Source organism: Nesoenas mayeri, assembly GCF_963082525.1.
Source record: "Nesoenas mayeri genome assembly, chromosome: 16".
NCBI lineage: Eukaryota > Metazoa > Chordata > Aves > Columbiformes > Columbidae > Nesoenas > Nesoenas mayeri.
Genome location: NC_137562.1, coordinates 6,647,270 through 6,669,307, shown reverse-complemented (window position 1 = coordinate 6,669,307; position 22,038 = coordinate 6,647,270). Strand labels below are relative to the sequence as shown.

Sequence of the window (22,038 nt, the reverse complement as noted above, 5' to 3'; positions counted from 1 at the left end):
GCACACACATGATTTACAGGCACAGTTCCTTGGGGTTTTGAGGAAAGTTGTCTTTCTAAATCATCCATACAACTCTGAACTCCACTGTTTCTTAGTCTGTTTTAGTGATCTGAACCCTTGTTACCACCTCTTTGAGGCTGAGTATGAATAGGAGGAGGACCCAGGGTACATGAGAAACCACAGGTGGGTTATTTGCCACTTTGCACGAGCCTTCCCTTATCTCTATCTAAAATAGTTATCGTCTATTTTTTTTTTTCCTGATAGACTCAGAAATGCTCAAAACAACACATTTGAGCCACAACACCGAAGAAGCAAGCAGAAATGAAGCAGCAGAAAGGATGGAAGGTGAAGATGGCATCAAAGGCAAAATGCCAGGGGCCAGGGATGAATCCATCACCTTCCTGGGCTGGAGAGCAGATCACATCCCTTCCCCATCCATTCAGAGGAGCAGAGAAGCAGGCAGGCCATTAAATGAATAGTCAGTTGCCGGTGAACTGTTTCTGAACAGGCAAGAAAAACCTAAAAGCAAACCTACTTGTTACGATACACATACGATCGGTGCAAAATAATTGTCAAGTGATACGGTTTGCTTGCCGGTACCGAGTGTGAGAGTATCTGCTGCCCAGGGTTGCAGCAGCAGCGCGTGTGCAGGGACTGATGCTCATTGTCACACGGTACATTGTTTCTGTGGCCTTTTAAAGAAAATTAAACTTTTGACAAAGTAATCTGGCAAATGTTTAGTGCTCTGTTTGAAATATAAGTGTAAACACACCCTTGTAATTCAGCGGGGTTACAGAGCAGGTGCAGTTTAGGTGATTTAACCCGTATCCTTTCAGTAGCTATAAATCAGCCCTTGTGTCTGAGATGTGGTTATCACTGACAGAGCCAGCAAAGGCTTTTATGAAAGACTTGGTTAACATGTTGTTACCACCTCACACCTGCAGTTAAGAGGTTCCATTATGCCACCTCCAGGTCTGATTTATTTCATCATCTGGGTTCAAGATGCTGTTTAGCAGTCTCACATGTTTTTTCTTAGAAAATAAAAATGATTCATTTTAACTCCTCTCACCCCACTTCTCCCATGGAGTTCAGGATATTTCATGACAATGACCTGGAGGAGTCAGGGAAGATTTATCAGTTTGCCTTGTGCTTTACTCTGTACAGTGCTATGGTGTCCAAGTCAGAAAGACTTTGCTATTTCAGGATCATTCTGAATCACAGGATTTCTGCTTCAGTTCTCGCTTTGGTTCTGTGCTTTTCTTTTCTGGGTCATTTTATCTGTTCCAAGGCCAACAAAATCCTTCTGGATGACAGCTATTATTTATATACAGATACATATTTCTTACTACTGCCAAAGTTTTTCTTAATACTGAAGTAACTTTGCAAACAAGACATTTTGAAGTACAATGAATGTCCTTTACAACTAATGTTAGAGTGGATTAGCAAGGATATAAGACTTCAAATATTTTGTTCATGAACTGTAGACAATTCATTGACTTGGAAATGAGAACTAAATTGAGTAAAAAGAGAAAATATTTATCCACCCTAAAGTTTCACTGGCTTTCAGAGCAATACTTGTTCTCCAGAGTTTCAAACCATTAAGAATGTCGGTTGGAACCATCCCCTATACTTTAAAGATCTGCAGAGTCCTCTGAGAATAATTATAGTCCAAAATTCTAGCTCATTTGATTCCGCACCCCCTCTAGATAACAGTAGTTGTCAAATATTTCCAGTTTGGATCTTTTCTCTGGACCATTATATTGTATCGTGCCATCAATGCAGATGAACCATTCGTTCTGCCAAAAGTTGTTGGGACTGAGCGGGCGGCCGGCTACGTGCCTTCGATCCCATCCAGCCGCTGGCTGTGCTGCTTCACACATCCATGCTGAAGGTAAATTTTCATACACACAAAGAGGGTTTTTTTTCCCTAACTCTGATGCACGTTTGCAGTTAAATTAAGTGCCGCTGAATCTACTTTGTCTTAATTTTCATTATAAATCCAAAGCCAACTTTTTTGCTTTAACTAACACGGCCTCAGTGTCCAAACTTTGATTTGAAGGTGTCTCTCGGCTTTGTAAAAGGCTAAATCACACACCTAGGGACCAGTGTCCCTACTTAGGTTACAACACACAGAAGCCTGTTGTCCACTTTATTCCCTTTAGCTGGCTGCTTGTCTCTACCACTAGGGACACGATGGGAATTTCCTCTGATGTACAGCTGTTCTTTGCCCGCTTGCTTTTTGATTCAGCCTTAACAAAGTCGTCAAATCTGTTGCTTTCAAGTAGTCCCATTTTTATTCTCCAAAATGAAATTCTTTAAAGTACTCCAGCAAATGCTACGCTCTGCTCATTTCCAGGAGGTTTAACAGAAACCACATGGCTCGGGGCTTCAATACTTGGTCAAATGCATCTATTTTGGTTTGTCAGACGATCAGCCCCAGCGTGGCCCAGTCCAGTCCCAGGCACTGCTCTGATGGGGATACAATCACATCCACCCTTATTTCAGGGATAAGCACAGCAGTGACACTGAGCTTTAACAGCACAGTATGAAAACTGCAAGGCCAATCCTACTCACAGAGCAGCCCATAGGACGGTCCTACTGGGGTTTAACTCAGGACATTTGCTATTTATGGAAAGTGAACCAGAAATTCTTTGCAGAAAACAACAACAACATCTGAATGCTGTTGTCTGACCCATATACACCAACCACATTTCTTACTGCTATGGTAAACCTTCCCTCTTCCTTCGTGGAGGACTGATCCAATTCTAAATAATTCTTCCATGAGCATTTCAGACACATGGTCTCATTTCTGGCAGCCTCCCCTACGCTAAATTCTCTCTGGTGCCTGGAACAGCTGCTTATTCCTCCAGCTTGGGCCTCTGAGATGTAAATAGTGTAATCCGACTTCAAGAGGCAAGGAAATATTAGCAGAATTTAACGTAAATATTGTATAAATCATCCCAAAATAGCACGGCCACAGGATGAGCCAAAGACACTAACTGAAAGTTAAACAGACTAAGTAAATATAGACTAAATATATTCCCCTCCTGGAATTGCCACTGGAATAGATCCAGAGAGGAAATAGGTTAAAATGCAGTCTTGTGGCAGTGATATTAAAAAGCCATTGGCCTGTTTGGTGACATTTATAATGAATTTTATGTACTGCATACATTTTTAATACATGCTGAGTTAAATATTATCAAATCTATAAAAAGACTATGGAAAAAAAAGTCTGGTTTCATATGGGTGGACACTGCCTGGAACTTTCTCTGTGGGTTTTGTGCAAGAGAAGTGTTTGAAAGAAAACATGAAAGGAGAAGTAAAATCCCCACACTGCAGGTTTTGAAAACTGTTTCTTGCTCATTTGGAGCCTAAGGTCATCACACATCAAGGCAACAGAATTTCCAGGACATGAACAAGAATGAGGACCAAGGGATGTGATGTAGCAATTCCATCCCATACATGGGCAAATGGAGAAAAATCAATTTGATTGTCTAATGTGGCTTTGTGCAGCTTCGGATTCAGCGTCGTGTAAGTTAAAAGGGCCCTTTTCTTGCGTGGGTGCTTTTTCAGCAGCTCCCTGGCCACTGCTGTAGCAAACATGGTTAACAGTAGTTTTATGCACAGGTACCAGAAGATGAAAAGGTGCCCTGACTCACCTAGAACAGTCTTGGAACAAGCTCTTGACTTTATGTCCCAAAGACTATTTTTCAAAAAGCTGATTTATCCAAATTTTTGTCCGAATTGCAAACAGGACGGGATTTCCGTGCCTCCTGCGCTCATACGGTATGCAAGGAAAGCGGCAGGTGTCCGCGGTGCATCCAGCCCCAGGCGCCCAGCACCGCTCAGCTAGCGCAGAATCCAGACCAGAAGCTGCAGGTAGAGTCCAACACACCCAAAGGGAACCAAGACATGTCTGAACTGACACAACCCTCACCTTCTCTAGCTGGATCTGTGCTTATATGATTTATATATAACATTCATGATTTATATAACATTTTCATTATGAAAAGCTGGAGAGACTCCAAGAAGGTAAGTGACTCCTGTTGTGCGACCCTTTTTCACAAGAAATTCTGAAACAGCTGTGGCAAATTAACTAAAATTTTCTTCCTTTGCAGACATACCCTCAATCGCTAAGAGACTTTAACACCATCACCTGTTAACTGCGAACTGTCCAGTCCCACATGCAGAGCAGCAGGGAGGAAAATGGCAGAAGAAAGGAAAGGTAAGATGAGAAATGACGACACAGTGAATCCCAGTTTAGTTTCTTTCTGCCTTCCAACATCACAGCACATCGAACCATATCAAACATATTATTGTCTATGATAAATGGTGTCCCAGACACAGGAAGAGGTATTTGGAAACACCCAACGCCAGCTCCCTGTGGTCAGTGGGAAACAGTTTGCTCTCATTGGCAATCAGAACACAGCATCCTCCAGAATAGGTTTTCTCTCTAGATAAACTCTGGTGATGTGTCTATGGCCTGTCCCCAATTCAGACAGCATTTGGCAGTGCCAAAATGTGATAAAATATGCCATCGGTTTAATTTGCTCCAGGCAAATTAGGTAGGTTTACAAGTTGAAAACATCACAGGCAGTTTTCTTCCCTGGCCAAGCATGGTGGCCTTGGACAACCCAAGAAACACTGACTTCACTTTAACAAGCAAACCAGCAGATAGCCCTGTCCTCCCCTCCCAAGTCTGCCACACAGCTCACAGCAAAGCACTGCACAGAGGACACCGCTGTCACCAAGATGAAGAGCACCGCTGCTCTGATGGAGCATCAGCCCCTGGAGCGGATGCGGAGGAGCTTCCTACCTCACTGCTGCCTGTCAGCTTCCCTGGACCACCCTCAGGTAAGGGCAGCACTGCTACAGGAAAGAAACGAGGGGAAGGAAATCTCCTGGGGGAGTGCATTGCTTTGTGCTAATTGTCACCCCCTCCTCTTAAAAGTGCTGGTCCCACAGCTATAGTAATTTAAGCTCTAATTCCTACAAAACAATGCAGATAGGCACTTCCCTGGCTGTATGCTGCTTCTGGAGCCTGGTGTGGGGTCCTGTGTCCCTGTTCCGTCTCCTGTGGTTGCTCAGAAGGCAGCTGAGGAGCTGGAGGACACCTGGGACTGGAGCCTGGGACACGCTCAAGTTTCAGTTCCCTGCTTAGATACCAAGATGATCTTCAGCAACTCACTGAGCCCTGTGCTGCTTTGTTATATTTGAATAACCAGGGTACCCCCACAGCACAAAAGATCCAGGTCCCAGCAGTTGTACAAAACTACGCAGGTGCACGCTGCCCAGTATAGGAGTGTTTCTATTTAAAGTTGTTTAAGGGGCACTAGAGGACACGTCAAGTGCAGTCACCTAAATTCACTGAGATCAACCACTGGTGTCTGGAACCGTTTCCTGGGAAAAACTTCTGCTTTGTCACACAGAAGGGACAGTGAACTGCGTTAGTAACTGTGGTGCACTCGGTCGGGACGGCCGCAGAGGCTGTAAGACCATCAGTTTCTGTGACACGCTCACTTCAGGCTGCACAGCAATCAGCAGAAGCAGGTGGCAGATGCAGAGACCAAATCTCCTGAAAATATGATCAAGTGGACCAGAGAACCGAAAGAGCAAGGGAGAAGCAAATATAGCAAATAATGAAGTTTTTTTTAAGTTACATTCTGCCTAAGAATCAAATACAGCCACAAAACCAAAATAAAAAATGTTTCTTCTGCTCACTTCTGTATTAAGCTTTCCATGAGGTCTTTAATCAAAAGGACTCACAACTAAACCAGATGTGTACCTCATCGTTGGAACTCCATCTAAAACCCAGCACCAGTTCTCTCCAGGGATCATCTCCGGCACAGAGAAAGGCGCAGCTTGTCACAACTCAGCTTGACTTTTATCTGCAAAGCAGCCAAAAGCGTGCGCTGGGTGGGATTTTTCACCATCAGCGCTTTGGTTGAGCCAAGAGACTTTTCCAACAGCTGATGCTTGAGGCACCGGGCAGGGACCAGCACTGATCAGAACCCGGTCCCTGTGTTCCCAGACCTGCCACTGACGTTCCCTCAGCTGGGACGAGTCATTTCCCGTGGGCGTCAAATCCAAACTACTGCTCGTGAACTCTGTGACCGGCTTATACAGAAACTAACACTATGCATCCCTGACTCCTGTTGAATCAAACGAAGTGAATCAGTCAGCGTTAGTTCTTCAGAACAGCCCCAAACCATTCGGTATAAGCTGTTACGCTATTAGTCGTGTTTTCAGATGTATGAGTGCTGGGAAAAGGAATTTGAACGGAGTAATGATGTTGCGCACAAACTTTTGGAGCACTCAGTGTTCTCAGCAATGTAAATAACACAACGAAACGCCACATGGGATACGTAAGCTGCTTTAATAATAATAAATTTATTAAGTGGCAAGAAGCCACTATGCTTTGTAAACCGATTTTACTCAATCACAGTCCCTCTATTTTTTTCCTCATTTAACATGAATACATTCTGTAATTTGTATGTGAAAGATTTACATACAGATATGTTCTGGACCACTCCTGCTGATTTTACTGGTCAGAAAAACATTAAACATGTGGAAACAGCACCTTATTAAAACTATAGGCCTTTTCTCATTACATCTCCTTTGCTGCTATACTAAATTGTCACTGAGTTAAGCCAAGTCTAGAGAGGTTTTCTTTCCCTTGTCCTGTGTTCTGAGATGTAGTGGGGCCTGCAGAAATGTCTGATAAAACCTCACATATAATAAGTAATTCAGAAGGCTTTGTAAGCAATAGCTGCAGTTGCTTCTTTAGTCTAGAGAGAGCTTCTCATGCATTAATGCACTTAGTTAGGTTTTGTGAGGAGCTCAGAGGAGGATGTGCCCTCTTCCTGATACAGTTAGTTGAACCTAGACTCTGCACCACTGGTATTGTTCAGCAACTGTGTGCACCAATAATTTAAAAAACAAAACAAAACAAGAAATCAAGCCGTTTTTATCAGAAACAAGTAATAAATCTTATGATGATAGTAAAAAAAAATAAAATGGCAATTTCTGACGTGTGACATTTTCATTGCTTGAGAATGAATCAGTGCAAAGTGAGGTAACCCACGCACCCCGTCACTTCGGGCTGGGGGCGCATTAAACCAGGCGCCGCCTCTTCGAATCCCTCTCCATGTCCTCAGCGGGAGAGTCTCCATTGCACCCCAGAGGGGACACCATGTTTAGCAACGGGTCTTCAGAGGCTCCTCCAAACAGGGACAGCAACAAAGCCACGCCATAGCCAGTAGCTCGTTCACCCTAGGGAAAAAAACAAGAACAATATACACTTCAGACTGTGTCATTTCAATCTAGTTTTAATTTACTTACTTAGCAAGTAAGTAGTTTTAATTTACTTACTTAGCAAGGGCACTGATGGCACCTGGCCACAGTGAATATTTCTTTACAGTTACCTAACAAGCTCATCTTGTGCTTCTGTACCCTCCCTGCTATTGGAATGTGTCCCGGTTCGATTAAACCAACACGTTGGTTGATTCACATGACAACAGAGCTCACACTGACTCGAAGCTGGATTTATAGTAGCATTGTTCAGGGCAGGGAATGTTCCATCCAGCATGAGCATGGATTTGGAGTATGAACTGAGTTAAGCTGGGTTTCAAAAATATAAAGAGGCAGGGGAAGTAAATCGGCCTGTTTTTAGGAAAAAAAGCATATACACAAGTTCCACCAAAGGGAGGAGGAGAAAACTGCACAAGCGAACAAGTGTTTTCTCTGCTGCAGGTCAGCAGGCAGGATAATCAACTCCGGTCAATCATCTGAAAACAATATGGGTGAAAATGGAAAGCTAGGATTATTGCCATGAACAGAAAGTAGGCAAGTTGTCAAAGTTTACAACAATGAAGATGTTGCTGATTAAACTGACTGTTAGAATATTTTAAAACCCAAATGAAAAATATGAACAGATGAAGCTACCGAAACAAATAAATTCTCACAGATGAAGAGCCAAGTGCTTTTCTAAAGAACTCTTCTCCACCTAATTCTCTCACATTGATTTGATGGCACAGAATTCAGAGTATCTGCGGGCACCGGCAGTTTTCTTTACCCTGTCTGCTCACCCAGGAAAATGTCAGCAGTCATGTGGACATACTCACTGCATGAACAGGTGCAGCAATGTCTATGTGGACCCAGACTCCTGGCCAGTCAAAGCCGATGTGAGAAGCAATGAAGAGCCCAGCACAGGAGCTTGGAGTATTGTCTCGGTCCTGTAGGAATAAAAAAATACAGTTGGTCTTGCAAGAAAAGAAGATATTAATGTTTTGCTCTTGCCTACAGGAAAGACAGCTGCGCAAATGCAATTCAGAGATTAACGAATGGCCCTACAAATCTGTGCTCACCAGCTCTACTGTAAATCCTTTGGCTTACGCCCTGTTAGCGGTCTGGCCCTGCTCAATTCCTCTTCTGCTCCTCTCTGTGATGTTTTTGGAACTTACTGCACATTGTAACTCTCAAACACAGCACAAGGGGCTGCAACAATCCCTGAGGCCTCTGTCCTCAATTCTCTGGTCTCTGCAATCCCAGTTACTGTCTCTGCTGGTTCTATATGATTGGAGGAATACCCGCCTTAACTTCTCAAACAGTGCCCATCCAGGAATTCAGCATTTATCTTAGGCCCATGCTTAAAAGACAAGCAGCTCAAAGATCCTATTGCAGCAGGTTACCCTGTTTAAAACTGACACTAAACAGCAGACCAGTGACATAAATCCCCAGGTAAAATACTCTGAAGGCCGTAATTATACGGCTTATTTCTAAAAGATTACAGCCCACACAAAGAGCTTTCAGCCAGGTATGGACAGACAAGCACGTTATCTAGAAAACACACATTTTTATGTAATAAATGCAATTTAAAAGGAAAAAAAAAAAAATCTTACTGCCACAGAGTTCTTCATATCAGCTACAGCAGAGGTGAATTCACTGAAGTGGAGCTCCGGGCAATACACAAGAGGATGGACCAAGTCTCCACAGTTCCTGCCAGCTTTAACACAAGCCTTTTCCCACTCTTCGTTATTGGTAAGGACAGCAGCATGGTACTTTCCTGTGGCGATTCCCTAGTGAGACAAAATCGGGCAGGATTCACCTTATCTGTGCTGGGCAGAGTAATTCTGTACTGTACCCTCCCAGCCCTAACAGCTGCTTTCTGTCTAATGAAACCACCAAGAAAAACATGGCTAAAAACTACAAGAAGGTTGTGTTACAAATACAGACAAAGACATCGTAGCTACTGCTCAATCTTCAAAAATTGCTGAAAACCCATTCTGCAGGAAAACAGTCTGCATTTGTCTGGCCTATTCAAGCCATTGTCTTACAAAAATATTTCTTTACAGTTACCTAACAAGCAAACTGTATCACTTTACAATTATTTATCCTTAGAAATAAAATTACATCAGGAATGAATTATAAATAAAACATCTAACACACAGACACATAGAAGACATCCCAGCAATGTGTGTCTGAATGCAACCCCCTCATTCATCGGGAAGGCTGCTTCCTTCCAAACAGACAAAACCCAGAAGCCACCACCACATCGCTTTTCCAGTAGGACAATGATGGGAGACCTTCAAAAGACTAATGTTTACACCAACACATGCAACATTCACGCTTCTAAAATTTGCTACCATTTCTCGTCCTGATACGAAAACCAGTTCATTTGCTAGAATATTAAATCACAAGAATCATCAACAGAACCTCCTACAAATCAGGAATAGATTTCAAAAAAGAACAGCATTTAATGTGTACCCTGGTGTCATTCTGTGTTTGACTTACAATGTGAGCCATTTTATGGACAAGAAGATTTCGAATCACTATCATCAAATCAGTTCTGCTCATTATAAAGCTGCTGAATTGCAAACACGGAACACTGTCTCAGTTACATCAGCTGCTAATGCCATTAGAAGAATTTCATTTTTACTTAGAGAATGCAAAAGCATAAAAGTTGCATAAAGAACAAAAAAAACCTGCTTGAGTAATGTAGTTATAAGCATAACACATTCACAGCACATGCCATGTGCACAGAATTACAGTTTACTTGGGGCTGCTGTTGGCAGCTCTCTCTTGCACACGTTCTGGAAGCCACCATCAGTCAGTAGTTCACAGTATCTCCCTTCCACCAAAGACAGGCAGGACAGAGGGAAAGGCACAAACGATGCACAGACAGCAAAGGGACACACACCCCCTGCCCGCCAGCAGCTCCGTATTGGTACCTGAGCTCCGGTAAGAGTGGCCATATCGAGAATGATATCAGCTCCCAGATCTTTGCATGCGTAAGCTACTCCATCAGCCAGTATCAGCCTTCCTTCCGCATCCGTGTTATTGATTTCCACAGTTCTAGGAAGAAGAGAGGGCACTGAACACAACAGCGCTCCAGGCTGCAGTTGAGACTCATCTATCTGGACTGGAACACTGGATGAGAAAGCAGACTCACACCTAACATGCTCTTACTTGACTCTGCAAGCGTGTTTGGCTGCTTATTCCCCAGCTGCAAGCATCCAGACAGCAAACATGGGAGAGGGTTATAACAGTACTGCCCTCATGGTCACGTCTACTTGCTGGGCTTGAATGATGCTTAGTAAGTCGAGCTGGGATTTTACAAACTACTGCCATACAAAGAAATATCATATTCTGCTTAAAACAACAGGAGATTCTCAGCTAGGCTGCTTCTGCAACTGAGACAACATTGACTACAGACGGACACAGAAAACTGGCTGTACCGCAACAAATGCATAAACCTGAGCGCTTTATGGAAACTTGAGCACATGATATATGATATGCATTTTGTTGTGCATTTATACACTCAACAGGAAACTAAGAACACTTAAATTGACTACTGTGGCTGGCTGAAATCCTGATGAGGGAGAGGTTCACTCACTATCTGCATGGTACTCAGATAAATAGAACCAAAGGTAATATTTCCTCCCCATTTTTCTGTGAAAAGGAGAGACACAATCTTACTTTCCAGAGTAAAGAACATGAATGTCGTCAGGTCTTGTTGCACGGGGTCCGACTGCATTCTCAGCCAAACAAAAAACAGCATGAAGATTGTCTTTGAAACCCTGTAATGACAACAGGAGATAAACGGGGTTTGATTGACACCAAACTAATTTATTGGGACTGAAAGCAAAAAGGGATTACAACCGCTGGACAGCAATGCCACTAATTGCATGGAAAAACTGTGATGAATGTCTTGTATCCTGAAAGTGAGGCCAAGAGATATAGAAAACAGGTAAGAATGAGGTAACCTCTAACACTGGTTTTAGAGCTGTGACTGGAGTGAATGAAATGGGGAGGGGATGTAGCAGCAATCAGGACAATCTGAGTGGGAAGGTCTCCGAATCAAAACACCTTTTGTACTCAGCGTGCAGATGCGACCGGAGCAGCTGATGTTCAGACAAAGCCGACTCCCTGGGAAGAGCATGTCAGGTGCCTCACAGCAGGATCTTCACAAGCACGAACCCACCAGGAAACTGCCAGGCTCACCAAAAACAAACCTTAAGTCACTAATCTAGTTACCCCCTATGAAAATCAGCAAGGTACATCTCCAAAGACACTTAACTCCTCTAATTTCAGTACAACTCTGACCCACAACAGAGATCACAAACATCATGTTGGACTGTGTAACTTCTTCACCTTCCGCAGCTACAAAGATCCAAGGTAACAGAAGGTTTCAACGTGACAATTACAAAGGCTTGTGAGAGGACGTTACACGGCCAGTCAGGATGCTTGGGATTATTTTCCAAACCCTGTATTTTCCACCGCTTTTATTTAGCCTCCAATAACAACAAAGACTCAACTGGGGCTACTTGGGAAACTGGGCTCCTCCCTATCATTTCTGCAATATTGGAGAAGAGCCTACAGTAATAGTGGAAAATGATGGAAATATTAAAAGCTAATATGCAGCCATTTGTGAACTGTGTACTTTTCCTAAAAAACCAAGCCCAGATGAACAGATTCTATCCCTAAGAACTTTGTTGGAAAGCAACTTTGCTTGTGGCGGTCCTGGAACTGACGGCACCCCGTGTCCCGGTGGGTGTCCCAGCTGCCAGCAGAGCGCGCTGCCCCTCAGCACCCAGCCTGCACCACAGCTGAGACACACACTACCACGTGTCCTCTCTCTTCCCATGTGAAAACAAAAATACCCATGGCTAAGATGGATTTCATAGGGTTTTTGTTTTGTTTTACAATGAGTGGGCAGGTGCGTGTCTGTTGGGTTCTTTTTTGGTGGTGTTATTAATGTATCATTCCTGCCGGGAGGCAAACAGCATTTTTGCTCTTTTTTTTCCCCCCCTTAGCCTCCTCTCTTACGGCACATCCATTTCTGGTTTGCTTTGGTTTAAAATCAAGCGTTTATAAGATTACAGATGCCGTTTTAACATCTATGATCATTTTGCTATCTGTACAACGGCTGGATTGTGTGGAGGGATCCTAGAAAGAGAAAGCATCCTAGAGACGGCAGCATTTACCAAGTAAAAACACAGTTCCTCCTCAACTAGGATAGCTAGCATTAAAAACTTCAAACTCCTAGGAAAACCAGGGTCACTTTTACTGTTAACCTCTTGATGAAAGTCCATAGCTGAAGAAATCTGGACTTGCTGAATGGGCTCATGTTCTGAAGTCTAAAGGGCAAATGCATCAATCAAAACATTTCAAAATCCTGGGCAGCACCTAGAAGCCATATAGTAACTGTGCAGTTTCCAGTCCAGCCAGCACGCAAACAGCACTGTCGATGAGATAACCTTTCATCTGTGACCCTCTGCTCTTCCAAAATGGTCCGTGCAGTGAAAACCCCGCTCTACTCAGTCTCTCACTGGGTTGAACCAAGTTTTCCTCCTTCAAGTGGGAGATGCGGTTAATTTACTGTCAAAAAGTGAAAACCCACTTCCAGTATCAGTTGCCTTTTCCTCAGTCTCAATCCACCTGTAGCTCTTCAAAGGCAGGATTCGCTAGGCCAACATGTACGATCAAGAAGGATCTCAATAATTCAAGTGAATTTTTTTCTCTTCCCCATTGTGTTGGAAAGCTCACAATGGACAAAACGCATCTCCAGGAAAAAAACACTTGCTTCATTTTGCTATCCAAAGTCCTTTAAAATCACATTGTAAAACCGCTGAACAGCATGTAGGCAGATTGTGAAGATGGATAACAACCTCTGCCCCTCTTCCCATAGAACTTCTACCCAACACGTTTCCAACTTTGGTCTCTGAGACAAAGCACAGCTAATTTAAACCCCTTCCAGCTCTACATTACTCTTAGAGCATTTAAAAAAAAAAAAGTCTTGAAACAGTAACAACAACTTCTTTCCACTGCCTATCTGAATATGTTTTCTGTAGGGATTTCATTAACGAGTCTTCTTACACGAGTTTGTTAAGTCAAGCGGCAAGATCATTCTTTTGTTTTTACACATAAAGGCAGGGATTACTCGTAAGGTACAACAGCCTCGCCAGGCTCGGTTTGTCCAAACACATTACTGCCAGTTTATTTGTTGTTACAGTGATTGCACATGAAATGACAGATCATTTACAATCACACCGAATGTGACTGTGAACGTAACTTCTCTCTGTGCAGATAATTACACACAAAACTACTTCTGAAACAAGGACTGAACCACTGAAGGAATGTCCAGCATCCATGGCTTTCCCAGACTCTCCCAAAGCTCTGTCTAAGTTCCAGCTCTTGCCCCTTGCAAACGTGCGATCGAACTTTTGGAAGTTATGGAACACTGGCCATTTTGCCTCACATGCAGCTCACAAATCTGCTTTCAATTTTAAGTCTCTGCAGATAACTGGAAAGTTTACAATCGTTCCACATCAAACATGCTGCTAGGGCCAAGGCACGGAGCTAAACTGTTGAGAAACGGGAATTTGGCGCTGATCATCCCCTGGACAAAGCGTCCGTCAGATCTATGCATTAATCTGCAGCAGCAAATGTCCTTTGAACTTTGGATACTCCTTGGAGGCAATAGCTGCTCTGTCAGCAAGACTCAGTCACTGGATTTGTGGAGAGGGCAGTTTTATTGGCAGCGGCCACTTCTTTTCCCCAGCTCATATTGTTAAACTGTAATATGCATTTTTTTAAATTCTTCATATTTCAATACGTGGCCTCCTCTCAGCTCCCTTACTACTTTCTGACCACAGAAGCAAACTAATAAGCAGCTGCTGATGAGACCAGAGCTGCCACTTCCCCAGTAGGTTAATATTAGAACTGGCACAGGATTCGCAATACGGACAGACTTTGCATCCCAGAGTCACTCAGTCCCTTCTTTGCTAAGGGGACGACAGCCGCCCCAAACCCCACAGCTTCAACAAAGTCAGCACACGATAACTCAGGTATAAATCTGATTCAAGGAACTAGAAACCACTCGGTCTGCAGAACAAACCTCGAAATTCAAGAAAGACTCTTAAAAAAAAAATTAGCAATCAAGGAATTTCTCACAATTTTCAAGATCCTGGTAAAGGTTTGAAATATTTTCCTGAAATAGCAGAAAGAGCAGAGTGGCCAAGATCAGTAACAGCAGTGGCAGGTCAGAACTTCAGGATCAGACTGGCCCCATATCTAGGAATGTATCCAGAAGCCAGTCTGCTCTTGGCAATGCTGGGATACATGATATCAATTAACACATTTTACTTACTTGCTTTACAGTGGCTTTGAAGGCACCCAAAATAGCAGCTGCTCCACCACAGTCTCGTTTCATTCCAGGCATAGTAGTCTGTTTAAACAGAACCACAGAGATAGGTTTTTTTCTTTAAAATTTCACAGTAATGCCTGCTAAAACTAGTGTTTCTGATGCTCCTGTAACTCTGGTCTTGACCGTCCTCAGCCATAACAGAAACACGGACCACGTGCATCTGCTTATTGGTGGATCTTGCCTTAGAACTGCAAAATACTAAAACTCTGCTGCTAAATTGATAGTAAATTTCAAAACGGGGTTTTTTTACAAGAGTCGCACTGAGGACGACTCAAATCGGTTTTGGATCTATGTCCAAAATCAGAAATTCAACATCTTTGTTTCTAGCTTTCTCCTAGAAGTGGGTAATACTTAAAGGGCAATAATATCAGGTAGCTATTTAACTGCTCCATAAAATGCTCCTTGAATCCTGTTTGGTCTTCTCTCCTGGTAGTTTGTGTCCACAAGGATAACAGTAGATCAAAATAAATATACTTTGTTTTCCTATGGACATGAACTGAATTATTTCCATCAGAAAATAACAGTGTAAGCAAAGGCAGCAGCAGGACAGGTGGTACCGTACCTTTCCCTTAATGCTGAGTCCTCCAGTGTCGTACACGATCCCTTTGCCCACCCATGCGATGGTCTGTGTGGCACCGTCTGGAGTGTGACTGAGAACTGCCAGGGCTGGAGGGTGCAGAGCTGCCTTGCCAACCCCATAGATACCTGCAAAACAGACGATTAAACCACTTGTGAGGAAGAAAGACTGTGGGAGCAATCTGCGGCTATTTTCTGTAAAACATCTTGGAATACTATGGGCAATGAAACTGTTCCAAAAATGTGCAAATAAAACATTCCAATTAACTGCTAGGAAAAAAGCCGAGATTTCAACAAGATATACCTCCAAAGCCTCTCTCTTTCAGCTCCTCATCTCGAATAATGGTAGGAGTAATCCCGAGATCCTTGCCAACTTTTTTTATTTCCTTAATCATTAAAAGAAAAAGGACACCGTCAGTCAGTCATCAGGAGGACACGTTTGTGTCTTTCCACACATATGGGTACCCACACAAGGGCTTTGTGTGATTTTTGCATGCGTATACACACAAACATTCACAATCTGGGGAGCGGTGCTGGTTTTCCAATGGTCTAATTCCACTGAGACATCCTTGATTTACTATGGCACGAAATACAGATTTGAGCTTTAAGCTCCCCCAACAAAAGAAGCCTTCAGAGGTAAAGCCAGCTGTTCACTCTGCTGGACCATGATACCATATGACAGGAATATTTTCATTCTCAAGAGCTTTACAGATCTTTATGATAAAACTCATTTGGAAACATGTCAACATCTGTCCCATAATTTCATAAACTCTTATCACCATTGTGCTTTAAGACAACACTGGCACTGGTAAAGAAGCCAATGTCATGACCGAATCAAGAACTCAGGTATTCTGACTCCCCGTGCCTCACCTCAAGCTTTACACTCCACCTCCTTCCAACTTATCAAAGTTCTGCGAAATATTAAAGGCCAAAGAAATAGCTTCAGCATCCTTGGACAGGTTCTTTGATGTGCTGCCCACTGCTGACATCCAGGTTTTGCTAAGAGATAGCAAGACCAGCTCTTGATTACTGTAGTCTAGACTTACAATTAGTAACTCTTACTCATCAGGTGTATTACCCACCTCCAGGAAGTTATCTGTGTTCATCTCATTACATGGGGTGTCCACAATTCGAGCAGCCAGCCTGACTCCTTCTGTAGCACTTGCCAGACACTATGAAAAGAAGCAAGGATGCCTGAGAACTGGCCTTGGTTTGGCTGGTTTTCTGCACAGCTTTGCATTTAGTCCTGTGCAGCCTACACCACACGTGTGGTTCCTCTGGAGAACATTAATGTTTTAGCGCAACTAATTGCAGGCCGTTGTAGAGTATTAACTGTCAATCAAGCTAACCATTAGTTTTTTCTATGTGCCATTTTTTCTCATTTCTAAGCAATAGTATTCTTTCCCACAGTGAACTGATACTGCAAAATTACCAGCCTTCTGCACTATCAAAGGGAGACCAAGAAGGCAACGTGAGGTCAAGAAAGATAAGAGAAAGCAAATTCAGGAAGTCACACTGAGCCTGCAGGCTGCTTGGGCTGGAAAACTGCAGAGATTACACAATCTACAATATGGCAAACCACAGAGTTTATATGCGGAAGGCAGTGAGCGAAATAAAGATGATTACCACCAGACATTCTACATGGCCGGCCCATGGGGAACGTGGAATATTTCATATTTGTGCAAAACATGTCTGCATCTGTTCCCTCATTCCTGTGGCAAAATGGACTGATCCTCACCCTGGACTGAGTAAGAACTTGTGGACAGAATCAAAATAGTCCAGAGTGAGCAGGTCAAGGCTGTTTCCTTAAAGAAGGATCCTCCTGGCAAAAAGGACACCAGGAACACTGGACACTAACTTTTAACTCCTGGGCATTAACAACTTGAAACAAACACCGGGTGGCAGGAAACTTTGTTCAAGCTCCCCAGTAGCCACAGGGCAGTGAAGACCACACACAGCAGAAGGGCGAGTTGAGATGGGCTACAACGGAATCTGATGTGCTGAGGCATCTGAAGTTTGGCTTGGCCAGACTGGCCTAAGGACTCTATACATTCCATATCCCAGCAGACTCATAAACCTTGGCTTGTTTTGGAATCGTGCCTGACTCCCTACAATTAGTTTTGATTGCTTTACTTCTCGTAAAGGGATAAGGACCTTTCAGGAGCTGAGTTAGGTTTGGAGTGATTCACCATTAGGGCCATGCAGGTAAATGGAGGTGCTCTAACCCAAAGGTCAAACAATATAACTTACAGAAATAAGCTGTGCCTGGCTTAGCTTCCAGGGTACCCAAGAGAACCCACATTAACGGCAGCCTTTAACAAGTGCCTTGTAAAACTGTGACCATCTCTGCTAGTCCTCACCATAAAATATCCTGGACAATGCAGTAGGTGCAAAATACAGCAACATGCCAAGGGAGAGGTCTAGCTAAAAGAATCCTACCACATGCCTCCTCCGTGCTCTACATTAGCTGTCTGGTGCTGGTTGGATTTAAGGGGTGAAAACTGACCTTGGAGGAAGTCAGTAATAGTTTTGGCATTGACATCAAGGAGAAGAACAGTAAGTAGAAACAATTTCAGCTTTGTTTTGTAGTTATAAATAACCCAAGTGGTTTGGAATCTACCTATCCGAAGGAAACATTTTTGACACCAGTTACGTTTTTGCTGATTTGGGGCATGGAAAAATTGAGTCATCAGCAGTACATCTGTCACTTTCCTGAAAACTGGTCTGGCATCATTTGCTGCGGCCAATTCAGTTCATAGAGTAAGGGCAAAGTAAGGAGGAAAAGATACTGAAAGAAAAAGAAATACCCTGAAGTCGCAATTCTGTGAACTGCAGGTGCAGCAACAAATCCACTGATGCAATTTTTAGGGGATTTGAATGACCTCAGTGGCTGATCGGCCAAGCGAGCGTCCATCTGCACTGAAGCACAGAACCTGGAGCAGGGTGGGAAGTCACCTAATAGCTTAAGTGCACACCTTGGAATAGCTCTAAGTTAGGATCTTGAAGAGGAATGACCTAACATACTAAGTTACCTGATGTGGAGTTTCCTCTCTGTAATAGTCAGGTGAAAGGGAAATACTCTTTGATTATCTGCTACTGAAAGACAACTTGGACATATTTATATTATGTAAAGCTCATCTCTAAGCTGTATCGTTCCTTCGGCTCTTGTTTCTGGCTACGGTTCTGCTAGAAAAACTCAGTCAAAAAGGCACATCACACAGAAATAGCAGAGACCATATGTGATCCCAGAATAAGCAACTTTTAGTGCCTTCACTGTGATATTCACCTGCAGAGCCACATACAGATTTTGCTCACATAAAAGAAAGAGTGAAGCCCACACACTGAAGGCAATGTAATATTAGAAGCTAAAAATACATTATGTGCACCTATGAAAAACACAAGAAAGGAGACGTTTTCTTTATGCTACTTCGTTGGTGCTTTCCACCCTTGAAATCCAAATTCTGAACAACACCTTCAGCCTTTGCTGCAGTAACATGTTCAATATTTCTGCTCATAGGTGCTGTGAACTGATCAATTTCAAGGAATTTTGATCTACAATAATACATCACTATAGAGAGAACACCTATTCCATGTTTAGCCCAAGACAGACGTATTTGTGCATGCAACAAATTGAAGGGGAAAAAAAAAAGACATTTCAGGGAATAATGTATACAAATGAAGATGGAAAAAACCAAAATCTTACTTTAAGTGTTGCCACTTCTATTGGTCCATTGTTTTGCCCAACCAGGTAAAACTCCACCGTGACGGTTTTCTTCTCGGTGCGTCTCGAGGCGCTGGAGCGGTGTGTGAACAAGGGGAAGGCTCTGGCCAGCGCACACGCAGAAGCAAAGACCTCAGATCGCTCACAGACCATCTGGAACACCCGCCAGAAGACAAGACGGACAACATTAGGGACGTGGAAAACTACACTTCAGAGGATATGTCACCTGTGGTATTATTGGGGAAGAAAAGCGGCTGGGTGGGAAATAATTGATGTCTGAATCAAGTCATGCTCATCATGTTTGGCATGAATGGGTGGCAGTACCAACGGTACCACACTGACCCAGCTCAGCTCATTTCCCACATGGAAATGAATTACACTGCTGGACTGGACTGTGTGGGAATTAGTACATCCTTATAAGAGAGCTGGACTACTTTAATTATACTAGTGCAATTAACACAGGTTAGCCTACAGATCAAGACAAAAAAGCATGGGAACTATCAACACGTGTGCAAAGCAAATAGAGAAATGATATGCGAATGCAGCTAACATTAACCCAAAGCTTTTTAACATATAGAATATTTTTCTGAAGTTCATTACAGAAATTACCAATTGAAAGCAGTTTTAGCTAAACACTTTCAAAATTAACTATAAGGGAAAAAAAATGAGTTATTACTCTTGCAAATAAGTTTTCCCAGAAAAGAGTATAATTAGATTTTGTTAGTGACACTGGCTATGTGAGCCGTCTCTAAACAACCTACAAATCTGAATTAACCTGCAGGAGCTACAGAAACAAGCAACAAATTAATCAGGCTCACACAGAAGATGATCCACACAGTCCAAGAGCTTGTCCTGCAAAGGACTCCCACTGAAGCACGAGTTTGCATTGAGACTTCAAACCAAGGCACCTTGACTGGGACGAGGAATGGAGAATAGCACCCTGCGTGCAGGCTACATCAACCTTGTAAAGCGTGTGCTAGTATCATAAATCCTAGTTTGAAAAAAGCCACTACCTGTTCCCTTTGCACGGCAATTCCTAATTGGAAGACATTTCATACGTATCCAACCTTAGTTCCCTCCAACTGCCTGAGCATGCATAAGCTTTTATAGTCAAGTCTTGTTTACACGTCAGTGCAAAACTACTTATAAATGTCAGTAAAATTATATCGGTTAAACTTGCCCACCCCCAGTCTCCTTGGATACAGCTAAAATCCTGAAGAGTCGAGAAAATACTCGACTAGACATTTCACCAGAAGCGTTTTCGAACAGCCACTTACGACAATACATCTGTTGACACCTCCTGGAAGGCAGTTCCTGACCAGGCGGGTGACGAACTGAGCCGCAGACGGGCTGTTGTGCCGGCTGACCCTGGAAGGCAGCGCGGCCACCGTGGCGTAATTCAGGTAGAGCGGGCAGCTGTCGGTGGGGTTCGGGTTCAGCGTGCTCAGCGCCGACTGCCATATCTGGGGAGAAAAGAAGAATTTAAAGACAAAGAACTGTATAAGACTTTTCTTTCCACCTCGCTCCCAGTATATTTAGGCACTTTTTAGTTGCAGGATTTTAGGTGTGGGAAATAAAGACATTATGCAAGTGATTTTAAATGCAATAACCTCTAGAGTGAAAAGAAACAGGAAATACAACAAACCCGTTATTAGCCAGAAAATACAAATGTACTTTCCATTACAAGCATCTCTTTTAAACTATATGAATGAGAATTTAAAAACACATCATACAGTGCAAAGGCTGCTTAAGAGCCTTTTTAAGTTGAGGCAGCTTTGCAAGTGATAAATAGATGGATTGATTAACTAGTCCTGTTTCACACAGCAATTTAATTACAAACAAACAAACAAAGAAGGCTAAATACTGTCATAAGAGACTCAGGAGTCCAGCGAAAAACCTGCCAAACATCCAGCGACCTAAAACGCCGCAATGCAAAACATTCATCATCTCACCACCCGCCATCAACACCGCCTAAATAAAAATAGGTCGGCACGTCCCCCCGCGGCAGCGAGCGCAGGGGGGGCGCTGCTCGCCCCGGGCCCCGCTCACGGCCACCCGGGCCTCGGGAACTCACCGCGGACACGCCGCGTCCCCTCGGAGGGGCAAAGCGCGCAGGGCGCTCGGGACGGGTCTCCCCGCCGCAGCAACAGGCTCGGCCCGGACCCGCGGCCGCCCCCGGCCCCGGGACCCGCTCGTTTCCCCTTGATCGCTCCGCTAAGGGCCACTCCGAGGGGGTTTCCCGGGGTAAAGCCCTCCGGCCCGGGGCTGGGGGCCGGGTGTCCCCTGGCCGGGTGTCCCCAGGCCGGGTGTCCCTGGCCGCCGCAGGCCCGGCACGGCGCAGGCAGCTCAGGCCGGGCCAGCCCCCGCCTGCCCCGCACCACGAGGCCGCCTAGGGCCAGGCGGGGACCCGGGGGTCGGGGCCGGGGCTGCCCGGGCCGGGGCCGCCGCTCAGCGGCTCTGTGTGTGTGTGTGTGTGTCGGGGGAACGGGGGCACGGCGCTCCCGGCCTCACCTCCTCGGTGACCCGCGGCTGCAGCTTGCCCCGCAGCTGCGCCCAGGGCAGGCGGTGCAGGTTGTGGAGCTGGCCCAGGACGAGCAGCGGGCGGCTCTGCGGGTCCGCCTCGCCGGCGCTGGCCTGGAACTCCAGCTGCACGTTCGCCATCTTCCTGCCCCCGGCCCGGCTCGGCTCAGCCCGGCCCGGCCGCACGGCTCCGCCCCGGCGCCGGCTCCGCGGGGCGGGCAGCACGGCGGGGCGGGCGGCCCCCGGCGGCAGCGCCGGGCACGGCAGGCGGGCAGCGGCCCGGGCGGGGCGCGGGACCCGGATGAGGCGGAGGGCGCAGGGCCGGCCGGGGGTCGGGGTCGCTCCTGTCCCCTTCCGAAACCCTCCCCGGGGCTGCGGCCGCTCACAGCGCCGACACGGGCCCGGCGCCGTCGGTGCTGCAGCCAGGCCCGGTGTGCGGATCGCATCACAGAATCCCGGAGTGTCAGGGGTTGAAGGGCCCTGGAAAGCTCATCCAGTGCAATCCCCCCATGGA

At 44.8% G+C, this 22,038-nt stretch overlaps 1 protein-coding gene across 2 annotated transcripts; it reads right to left on the bottom strand.

Moving 5' to 3' along the window:
* Positions 1 to 6,453: 6,453 nt before the first annotated feature.
* On the bottom strand, positions 6,454 to 21,684 carry NPEPL1 (aminopeptidase like 1). Of its 2 annotated transcripts, none has more exons than XM_080354442.1 (12): positions 21,516 to 21,684; positions 20,282 to 20,467; positions 18,987 to 19,157; positions 16,366 to 16,455; positions 15,588 to 15,669; positions 15,270 to 15,412; positions 14,651 to 14,728; positions 10,978 to 11,078; positions 10,230 to 10,353; positions 8,901 to 9,077; positions 8,124 to 8,234; positions 6,454 to 7,272 (listed from the first exon to the last, which is right to left on the bottom strand). In XM_080354442.1, the coding sequence occupies exons 1-12, from the start codon at positions 21,663 to 21,665 to the stop codon at positions 7,114 to 7,116; spliced, it is 1,572 nt and encodes a 523-aa protein (XP_080210568.1). In that variant the 5' UTR covers positions 21,666 to 21,684; the 3' UTR covers positions 6,454 to 7,113. The 2 variants fall into 2 exon arrangements, with proteins under 2 accessions (XP_080210568.1, XP_080210569.1); XM_080354443.1 differs by having other exon boundaries at positions 7,255 to 7,272; positions 8,120 to 8,234.
* Between the last annotated feature and the right edge of the window lie 354 nt (positions 21,685 to 22,038).